The sequence below is a fragment of the Triplophysa rosa genome, linkage group LG2 (genome assembly GCF_024868665.1).
Source record: "Triplophysa rosa linkage group LG2, Trosa_1v2, whole genome shotgun sequence".
Taxonomy (NCBI): Eukaryota; Metazoa; Chordata; class Actinopteri; order Cypriniformes; family Nemacheilidae; genus Triplophysa; species Triplophysa rosa.
Genome location: NC_079891.1, coordinates 17,271,428 through 17,283,347, shown reverse-complemented (window position 1 = coordinate 17,283,347; position 11,920 = coordinate 17,271,428). Strand labels below are relative to the sequence as shown.

General features: G+C 44.2%; 1 protein-coding gene across 4 annotated transcripts in view; it reads left to right on the top strand.

Moving 5' to 3' along the window:
* The first annotated feature begins 497 nt into the window (after positions 1-497).
* The window catches only part of npr3 (natriuretic peptide receptor 3), a 32,861-nt gene continuing 21,438 nt past the window's right edge, over positions 498-11,920 (top strand). For all 4 annotated transcript variants that reach the window (XM_057320972.1, XM_057320962.1, XM_057320953.1 and 1 more), the window contains exon 1: positions 498-1,462. In XM_057320972.1, coding sequence (XP_057176955.1) covers positions 796-1,462 — 667 coding nt within the window. In that variant the 5' untranslated portion in view covers positions 498-795. The remainder of the gene's footprint in view (positions 1,463-11,920) is intronic.

Sequence of the window (11,920 nt, the reverse complement as noted above, 5' to 3'; positions counted from 1 at the left end):
CACTACAGTGGAAAGCTTTCAAAAAGCCATTTCTTCATTGTAAAATGTGTTTCAAATGGTTGTACATCAACCACTACAGGGGGACACTAGTGCATCCTATACAATGTCTCCTCTTCAGATGTCCACTCAAGAGAAAAAATGTGTAGAAAGTTAAAATCTTATTTTCATCCTCTAAAAGGAAAAAAAACACGAATCAAGATCGAGGTTATTATAATATATGCATTAAAAACAGTTAACAACACTAGCATATAAAATAGCATCAATAGCTGCAACACTGAAGAACTGCCATAAACTCATTTAAAAATCTTTTTCATTTTAAGTATAAACTGAATAAATAGTTATCTAATCAGACCGCAAGCAACAGTGTAATTTGATGATTTCCAGACCGAACTGACGCTGTAGCTTTAAGGGGGAGGTGGTCTGCGCACAGATGACGCAGGAATAATAATGAAAGGATGCTTCAAAATTCCTGCTCAACTGCAGCGTGTGTGGTGAGCAGCCGCACACTTCACACATCTTAACAAGAGTAATTACACTGGGAAGAGGAGAGTTAGAGACCTAGAGAAGACTCCAAACACGGGAAGAGTGTCCTGGAGAGACTTGCAGGAGCACACACACGACACAACTCACTTATTCATAGAAAGAGTGGGATTGAGACATACTAAGTTAAATTAAGGATACGTCTTAATTGAAATAACCATTTACTTTGGGAGACCGACAAAAACTTCCAAAAAGCTTTTGACTCACCAAAAAGCTTTGACTCACTTAGTACACTGAACATTTTGAAGAGGCGACATGTCATGTTTCGTGTCACTCTGTCTGTCCATTTGGGTAGCACTCATGATGCCTGGCAGGACAAGTGCACTGAATGAGAACATCGACGTGCTGGTCATATTGCCTCTCAATAACTCATACCTGTTCTCATACCAGAGAGTTTTCCCGGCTATTGAGTATGCGAGAAAGACCCTTGGCAAAGGAGATCTCTTTGCGGGATTGAAATTCAATGTGCTCTATGAGAACTCGGCGTGCGGGATGGATGCTCTGTTCGGGCTGGTGGACAAGCAGAGAGACGAGCGTCCCGACCTGATCCTCGGTCCGGTGTGCGAGTATTCGGCCGCGCCGGTGGTGAGAGTGGCATCGCACTGGAACATCCCGGTGATCTCGGCAGGTGCTCTGGCCACCGGCTTCACCACCAAAAACAGCGAGTACTCGCATCTCACGCGAATCGCTCCAACTTACCTGAAAATGGCGGAGACCTTCCAGGCGATGTTCGGACACTTCGACTGGAGAAGTGCGTATTTGATTTACGATGACGACAAAGATGAGAGGAACTGTTACTTTACGATGGAGGGGGTTTATACGGTCCTATCCGAGTACCACATAATAGATCACGCTGTTTTGAACTCCCATGAAGAGAGGGTAGACGCCGACGAGATCATAAAGTCAGTCTACGGGAGCGAAGGTACTCGTATATTCGTATTACAGAATCTTTATTACGCGCTGAAACTGTCCCCTATAACTTAAGTGCATTGCTAAAAATGATAGTTTGCGCATGTGGCGTGGATGGCGAGCTTTCATTTATCACCAGCCTTTACCAGTTAGACTACACCACCACATGTGGTAATAAGGTACTAAGTTAAGCTTATATATTTTCAAATGTAGTTACATTAATAACTCCAGATACGTTTTCCATTGCATTATAATGTCTTGGGAACATACGTGGGTGTGAACCTTGGGATCAAGACAGGAGCTTTAACAGATCAGCTACTACGTTTGAAAACAAGATCCCCCCACACATTTACTTTGTAAACTCCGCTGACGTTATAGCTACTGTCTGTCTCTGCACCTTCCAAACACATTTTGGGCCAATGACGTGATTTGTTTTTTTACATATGGATTGCATTTTGAATTATTATGTACTGGATTTTCACAAGGTTAACACTGGATTGGAAAGGTTGGTTGACTAACCGAAATAGTTAAACACAAAATTCTGTTTTGGTTTTGAATGGTGTTTAGAATAACTTGCAGAGATGTAAAAACTGATTTGGTCATTGCCAACATCTCAAATACTGGTTGCTCTGAAGCAAGTGAATAAGCTTTTAAAGGCCAATTTTCACTTGTTCTTGTGCAGCTTGTTCTCAGGACCTCAGGTATTTACAGGTCAAATGGATGGATTTCCACACTTTTCCACTATTCAGCTAATTTTCGGTATGCCATTAAGTCACTTTATTTGTTTATTAGATTTGAAGCCTTTAATATTATTGAAAGCCTTGTGTGTTGCTTGTATCAATGGGAACATGTTAAACAGTCATGGGATGGTACATCACATAGCATGAATGTAGCAATATATACAATATTTTTTTCTATGTTCGACTGTTTTAAACCTGTCCAGGATCAGCTCAGGCTTCACTACAATAGACAACACCACTTTTTGTTTAAGATGGGAAAGAGTTCAGTTGCCCTCCATAGGGGAGCAAGTGGAGAAAATGATCAGAATTTTGACAAGCAGTCAACACTGAACAAGAACTGTTGGAATTTTTGGCAACATTTATAGGCTTTAGACACCCTCCAGCACTTTTTTAACAGCTTTTCTCATTGCGAGTAAAGTCATGTGCTGTCTGCCTGGATGATTCCTAATAACTGGAGGGAATACACCCTCATTGAAGCACACGGCTACTATTAGTGTTGGACACATTATGGCGCTAAAAGATCTGCCTGCTGTCAAAACTATTAACTGTCTGCTGTTTTAGTCTGGTTTCAAACATCATATCCGTCTGCCCCAATGCTGTTTTACAGAAAGTCCGACTTTGCACCTCCTTACTTATCCTGTTTCATAAACAGTGCATTTCTCACATTCCCACCAAACATGTTGTCGATTTCATAAAATATATACAGATATGCCTCAATACAGGGGTCTGGTCCCCTGTATCATTTTTCTAATTGGGTCCCATGCGTTCAGTGTCTTGAAGTGAACATCTTAGGTTTCTTGAGCTAAAACATATTACATGAACACTGGTCATTAAAGGAATGTTCCACCAATTCTGAAAATGTCAGTGTGGTATGAGTGAAACAGGGTAGGAGGTTAATGCTGTCTTGGGGCTGTCTTGACACCAACAATGTCAGGGTTACAGCTTTTAAGACATTTTTATAATTCTTCCTTTTTTCCACCAGTTTCATTAATGGCATGTTGGCATGTTGCAATACGCAAAGCAACTAAAAGGTAAAAGTATGCAATGGTCATGACGTATAAAGACCCCACATATACAGCCTATTTACTTTAAAACTACAATTCTCAAGTAGAGATATAAAGAAACCTTACTTAAGTTTAGCCAGTTTATACCAAGTGACAGATGTGCCAAAATATAGTAGAGATAGTCACATAGACTTTGGGGTCAATTTAGCCATCAGCATTGTCTTTACCTGATCTGCACAAACCTGCAATCTATATTTGCGTCATGACCCTCCAGTTGTGAAACACTGACAGCATTGATAGTGGATTTATTCTGTGTCATTACTTTTATTAAGCGATATTCCAATAGTGCCAAAGCAACCGTTGTCTCAAAGCTAGAAGAAGGAAACATCACATATACAATTGAACTGACAGGTGACCAGATAGTTGGCTGTGGTCCTATGGTCATAAAAGTTTGCGTTTATATTACCATATATTACAGACATGGCCGCTGTATAAATTAACATATTTTGAATGCTAAATGCTGCAGCCTGTTCCATGAGGTAGATTGGCTGCGTTGGCATTAGTATTCCAGGCATGGCAGACACTTCATTGTTTTGTTTTCAGAGGCTCATGAAAGGTTGATGTACATGTACTGTAGTGAGGAGTATTGATAGAGCACGGATATAAAGATGCAGGTAATATATGCAGGCATAAATACATTTTATTCAACAACTGTTTCTGTTAGAGCAGTTTACATATTTAATATGTGTGTATAATTTTCTTTGAATTGAACTATTGTTGTCCACTACAATTACATTTATGTATTTTTATTATTTATTTAAGGTGAATGTTACTAAGGCTCTCAAATTCTTTTATCTGGACATTAGAGTTTTTAATGAGATTGGAAAGCATTTAGCAAATTAATTTTATATGGTTACATAGAATAACACCATTCAGCACTATCTTTCTCTAAAGGCTGGAATACACTACAAGACTTTTGCTCAGATTTTGCCCAGTCTGGACTTGTTGCAGAAAGTCTGTGATGGTCTGCAGATTTTATCGCGTAATGTGTGATGCCCTGTTTTTCTCTGCAAATTATGTTTTATTAACAAAGTTCAGGAGGAGCACGTGCAAACAATTACGCAGCTGCAAGCCATTAGCCATTACGTCTCCCGTCCTATCAAATCAAGAGCAAACTCTATAAATAGTTAAATCACCTTACCTCCTTCACTCTACAGTTTTGCAACATGTCAGAGAACGAGCTTTACGCTAACGCCACCGATGACTCCTCAGCCGCTCAGGGTCTTTCAGAAAACCCAGCCGCCACCCAAAGCACCAGCACCAGCGCCGGCCAAGACGCCTCAGCCAAGACCGCAGAGACACCACGAGGCCGCCGGCTCTCCCGCACTGCCCGTTACACCCCGAGAGGGCGATGTAATCAAACATCCTCTCCTACACCATCCAGGGATCCGGCAGCTTCCCTGGCTTCCTCCTACGCCTCAGCTCACAGCTCGATTCTGGAAATGAGAAAGTGGACCGTCCTAAGCCTAAGGCTGGCTTTAGAGAACGCCGACGTCCCCTTTCCACGGAATTCAACCAAAGCCGAGCTGTACAGCTTGTACACCTCTAGCAAGCTCGGATTACCTCCAGCCACATCAACTCCACAGCCAAAAGCAGACGACAAGACCAGCCGGGCCCGCAGCGCAACTCTCCAACACCCCGAAAGAACGGCCAATCCAGCCACTGCGAGGAAGAGGCACCGATCCCCAAGCCAAAGAGGCAAGCCTTCGGCTAGCCTAGGCCTCGCCTCGGACCACGCCGTCGCCAGCCACCAACCTTCTCCCGAATCATCGGATTCCAACACCTCTTCCGGCTCTACGCCGGTCCACAGCCGCCAAGGCAGCACGAGCACACACACACAACATTGCCAACCCTATCCTCTGTCTATCATCCTTTTTCTTTTTTCCCCCGGGTCGCTGGTCTGCAGCCCCACTGCCAAATGATAGCGTGAGGCTGCCTCCGTTATCGGCACAGGAGCAGGCCCAGACACTCCAATATCCTCCCCTTCCTACTAATTTTCCTATTGCCACAGGCTCCGGAGCCGCCCAAAGCATGAGGCTGCCTCCGTACGCGGCTCCGACAGCTGCCCCTTTTCCCCCAAACACTCTATCCAGCTCTCGTTCCACATTTACTCTCCACTCCGCTACACCCATGACCATCCCACCGAACGCTCCCGCCCTGGAACCTCCTCCCGTAGCCAGCAACGTCAGGGACCAGATCCTAGCAGGTGCGGATATCGACCTTTTTTCCCTCATGTCCCCAATTCCTCTGCCACCCACCGACTGCCAAATAAATTGCGGAGATTTTTCAGTCACTTTAAAGAACACCTCACAGAATCACTCACGTCTATTATCATTCACAGAGTTCACCATCGCTTTCACCAGATACATAGAAATCATATGCTCCGCTTTTCCACACAGGAGAAGCGAGCTCGGCGACTACCTCGCAATAGTCGCTGAGCTCGCGCTGGCTTACGGAGGCACTCACTTTTACACTTACCACAAGCTATTTTCCGCTAAATGTGCAATCAGGGTTGCCCAGTGGAACCAATGTCCCTACTGGGGGGCCCTAGACACCGAGCTCCACAACAGGATATTCCTAGGCTGTCACAACAACTCCTGTGCAGTCTGCAGATCCCTTACTCACTCCACCACAGCATGCCCTTCAATTAACCCCTCCATTCCTCCCTGTCCAGAGCCGCAGCAGAAAAAATCCACCAGCTACGTCCCTCACACAACGAGCACCCATCCCGCACCACCAGCCAACCACCGTCACTACACCAATAACCAGGTTTGTCTAAGTTTCAATCACAGTAGGTGCACAAGGCAGCGATGCCGCTTCATGCATGTGTGTGATTTTTGTGGCGGCGCTCACGCCCGCTATATATGCCCTGTTCACAAATGAGCAAATAAAAATGCCAGGTACTACCTTTCGACTCCAGTGAATGTTTCTCACTTATCTCTCGAATCGTCACAACACCCTGACACTAATTTCACAGAGTTTTTATTGTCCGGTCTCACACAAGGCTTTAATCCCGGCGGCGAAAGCCTCCCTTCCGAGAGCATCATCTGCGCTAATCTCCAGTCCACTCTGGCCGAACCAGAAACAGTCGACTGTCTAATCAAAAATGAAATCGACGAAAACTTCATGATAGACCCATTTTCCGAACCCCCCTTTGGCGTTTTCCGTATCAGTCCCATAAGCATCGCAACCAGAAATTTTTTGGGTAAAAAACGCTTAATAATTGTCCTCTCATCACCACATAACTCCGCATTTCCAAGCATCAACAGCCTAATACCACTCGACAAATTTTCTCTCCACTACCACGACATCGACCAAGCCATAACCCTGATTAAAGAAGCAAAAATCAAATTCAAAATAATGCCCATTCACCCAGATTTTTGGCATTTATTCGGCATACGCTGGAACAAAAAATTCTATTTTTCCGTCCACCTGTCCTTCGGCTGCCGAAGCAGCCCAAAAAATCTTCGACATGCTGTCAGATGCGATCTGTTGGATTTTATCCAACAACTACGCAATCCCCCATATCATCCACTTGCTAGACGATTTCCTAATAATATCTCCCCACAACTCCATTCTAGCCGCACACCTCCTAACGGTCCAAAAACTTTTCACAGAGCTCGGGATCCCTCTCGCACAAGAAAAAACCGCGGGACCAAGCACATCCGTAGAATTTCTAGGCATCGATTTAGATTCATCTAAAATTCCAGGCTTCTCTATCCAAAGAGAAAATCGAGAGGACTATTCTGGTCGCCACCTCCCTCGTAAACAATCCTCACTGCTCCAAACGCGAGTTGCTGTCTATTCTCGGCCACCTAAATTTCTCCATACGCATCATACCGCAAGGTCGCCCTTTCATCTCCCACCTTCTCTCTCTCGCGTCCTCCGTCAACGCACTCGAGGATCAGATATCCCTGACCAACCAGGGCTCTAGAGTTCGACCTTATTTCTCAATGGTGCGACTGAAAAAATCTGAGGTCGCACCAGTGCGACCAGCCGTTCAAGGGAGAAAAAAAAGTCTCCGCGACTCTGAAAGTCTCCCTGTGATTCAACAACAGACACACATTAGGCCCATATTGTGGTCTAAACCAATCAGAGATAGTGAAGGGCGGACCCCCCTCTGATTGGCCGTGGTCCAGATTTTCCTGTACGTGTGTGTACCAGAGGTCGCGTTAACCGAAAATTCTCTGTCACTGACAAAAAATGTTTACCAGTGACGGAAAAATCTGAAGGCCGTCTGTCCTGTTGGGTTTTCCCAGATCGAATCACATATGAACATAAACATTAAAATATTAAATATATAGATTAATATAAACAACAACGGCTTTATTGGGCATTCAGTTGTATTAAAATACAACAAGTTCCGAGACGCAAGTACAGCATGATGACGTCACGAACATACTAATTACCACCTAACGCCATCTCGCACCATAATGACGGGTAATAATAGATTATGACGGATTTTTACGAGCCCGTCAGTCAAAATGACGGACAATAAAAAAGTCTAGCGCAACCTCTGGTGTGTACGTGTGAAAATGCGTGTGCTGCAGTCAGACAGAGAGGTGAGGAGCCTATAGGTCCGTCAGTTAAACAGAGTGGATGTATCCGCGGATGATGAGAGAAGATGAAAAGAACGATTGACAACTTTTTCATGAATAATATTAAGTTAAGGCCTGATCGGTCCCAAAATCATAAGCAATGCTCTGACACGGAGCCATCAACCTCCCAGGTTATGTCAAGCCCTGGTCCATTTATCTTGAGATGTTTTAAGTTTAAATTTCAGTTCAGTGAAGCACTTTAAGCACTAACACTTTTTCAGTAATTTACCTTTCTTGTAGAATTGTGCTTCAAATAAAGAACTTTATGTTGATCAGATTGTTAGTTAATCATTTACTAGTCAATTTTGCCTATATGGACAGCCATTTAAAAAAAAAGTGAACTGGTAAAACAGCGGTGTTAAATGCGATGCGGTCGAAAATGTGGGTGCACCTAACTTTTGTGCTGGTGCATCTAAGAAAAAAAGTTAGGCGCACCAGTGCAACCAGTGCAAAAAGTTAGTCTAGAGCCCTTCCAACTCGTGCCGCAACGAGCTGAGTTTGTGGATAACTTTCCTAAAACAATGGAACGGACTCTCTTTTTTTTACAACGACATGGTTTTACGCCCGGACGATATCCAATTATTTATCAATAAAGGCTGTTCCCATTCCCCGGCACTAACGCCTTTGATAAGACGACTAATTTGGATATCAGCGTGTGACCAATTTATCTTTACCGCAAAACACATTCCCGGGTCAAAAAACCAAATAGCTGACTCTCTCACCCGTTTTGCTTTTCAGAAGTTCAGGCAGCTGACACCAGACACGGACCAACGCCCCCCCCACCCCAGTACCTCCCTATTCGGATCTAATATTCCCCTAAACCACCCACTGAAGCCCCTCCTCGACGTCTCTCTCAACCACATCATCCACTCCGTCTCCCCCAGGACCCTACAATCATACCTCACAGCTTGGAAATGCTTCAAATCGTTTCACACCAGATACATCCTAACATTTTCAGATTTTTCAATGCTAGCCATCACTTCATTCATCTCTCACCTAAACACTTCAAAAAACCTCCAAGCCAGTTCCATTAAAGGATACCTGAGCGGATTACAGTTTTTCCACAAACTCATATTCGGATCACTTTCACCCCAAATAGCCAGTTCACAGACCTCCATACTCATCAAAGGCATCCAAAGAGCCCACCCCTCCCGCCCGGACCCCAGAAAACCCATAACACTCTAAATCCTAACTAAGTGCATTAACACTCTACGCCGAGGCTACCACTCCATCCACACCTCTCGCACACTCAACGCTATGTTCACATTAGCTTTCTTTGGTTTCCTCAGATGTTCAGAACTCACCATCACATCCAAATATAATCCAGATATCCACCCCACCGTCTCAGATCTCTCCGTGATCGACCACGATACAATATCTTACTTCATTAAACAGAGTAAAACAGACCAAACAAAGAGAGGCCATCTAATTTACATTTTTAATTTACCATCAGCTCTCCAACCATACCAAACTCTCCAAGCCTACCTCCAGCTCAGAAGCACACAAACCTCAATCCCATCTAACCCACTTTTCGTAGACGACTCCAACCGCCCCATCACTCGTTTTTCGTTCCAAAAACATTTTAAATCAGTCTTGCTCCAATCAGGCATCCCAGCGGATAACTTTTCCAGCCACTCCTTCAGAATTGGAGCAGCTACAACAGCGGCCCAACAAGAACTCTCCCAGCACCAAATACAACCATTCAAACGCTGGTCTTCAGAAGCCTTTAAGAGCTACATTCGGTCCGACCGTTCCCGTATTAAAGAAGCACACCGAACCCTCATCAACCAAACTCGTTAATACAGTCCATTCCCAACCTCCCACCCGTATCAGCAACCCACTGCCACAGCAGTGTCACCCCAGAAGGGGCCTTTACCTATATTTCCCACCGCCGCAGCGGTGTCGCTCCAGCAGGAGCCTTTCTCTGTATTTCCCACTGCTGCAGCAGTGTTGCCCCAGCAGGGGCCTTTACCTATATTTCCCACGGCCACAGCGGTGTCGCTCCAGCAGGAGCCTTTCTCTGTATTTCCCACTGCTGCAGCAGTGTTGCCCCAGCAGGAGCCTTTCTCTGTATTTCCCACAGCCACAGCGGTGTCGCTCCAGCAGGAGCCTTTCTCTGTATTTCCCACTGCCTCAGCAGTGCCGCCCCAGCAGGGGCCTTTATCTGTATTTCCCACTGCCGCAGCAGTGTCACCCCAGCAGGGGCATTTACCTATATTTCCCACTGCCGCAGCAGTGTCGCCCCAGCAGGGGCCTTAGCTTATATTTCCCACCGCCGCAGCAGTGCCGCCCCAGCAGGGGCCTTTATCTGTATTTCCCACTGCATCAGCAGTGCCGCCCCAGCAGGGGCCTTTATCTGTATTTCCCACTGCCGCAGCAGTGTCGCTCCAGCAGGAGCCTTTCTCTGTATTTCCTACTGCCGCAGCAGTGTCTCCCCAGCAGGGGCCTCTATCTGCCTCAGCCGCGACTTTACTCCAAGCCAAGGCCAGCAACCCACCGGCCTTAAACTCTGCTATATTTTGGGGGCCCAATAACGCCCTGCCTTGGCTGCTGTCACGCACTAATTGCATATTTTGGGGGAAGTGCTCTGGGCTCGGGCAAACACCGAGATCAGAGCCCTCGCCCCGGACAAGGAGGAGCGCTCCGGGGTCGGGAGCCCTCTCCCCGGACAACACGCCAAATACGCATACAATATTATCTGCTTAATTAAACTGCCACCTTTTTAATTATTTGCTACGGCGAACTCGTGAAACTTCTAAAATGTCTGCAAGTGTGTGATGTCTAGTTTTTTTTTAATATGTTCAGATTTTAAAAGTCATGTAGTGTATTCCAGCCTTTACACAGTTTTTCATAATCACAAAACAGTGCAGATTGCCAAATAGTTTCTGGTTGCCTGCAGTCATTTTCAGAAATGAGGTAAAGGACGTCATTTGGACATTCTCCAGCACCTCTGACGGCTGATTTGATTCATGGGGCATTGCAATGCATGTTTCTTTTTTGTGTCAGTCTTCTTTATGGATATTTCCTATAGACGGTTTCATCTTAACAACATAAACAAACGTTACTGCGCATGCACACTTTTGTGAGCCCAGCTTAACTTCCGGTACACATTAACAAACAATAGAGTGCCTGTAGATTATTTCTGATAACAATCAAAAGAAACCGAGAAGAACCGTTACTTGGCTAAACTTTTCCCTCCAATATTTAGAATTTAGACTGCGATACCAAGCGCAACCGCTAGACGTCAATGTATCATACGGTTTCTCTAAATGTGTCAAAACTACAGGACCCATTTAACAAATTGTTTATTTAATAAAATGAACATACAATAAAATTCAACAAATTCTTTATTCAATACAATGATTATACAATAAAATAATCATATGAATTAATATGAACATAAATAAAATAAAATATAAATAGTTATATCATTAGAAATTAGCCAAACACAAACCGGCAGTTAACTGGTGGTCAGGTGCACGCATGTCCGATGAAAGGGTCTATATTGAATTCTGATTGGATGTGCCACGTTCAAAGCCATTGTAAAATGACTATAATATAGTGACATAGTCAGATAAATTGTTCATTCATGTGGGGATTTTAGGCATTCCACTTCACAATGTGCCTTGACCTGACAGTTTCATGTAGTGATGCACAATATTACATTTTTGCCAATATGCTGATATTTAAGTCATTTTAGCCAATATCGATATACTGTAAGCCTATAGACAGCTGGTGTCTTTGCCAGGGCTTTGAGAGTGCACCCTCATATGTCAGAACGCCTACACATAATCAACACGTCTTTTTATCGGCGAAGCATATCGGCTTAATTTTTCATATTCTGTCAATGCCGATATTTAATTTATAAGCCAATATCATCCGATAATATCTGTGTGCCGATAATATCCTGCATCCCTAGCTTCCTGTTATAAAATCACTGTAACTTATGTAACTTGTCTTTCTTTATTGAACCTGTAGCACAAGACTGTGGTATATCAGTTGGTATAGTATATAGTATATATATATACAGTATATACTGTATATATATATATATATATATATATATATC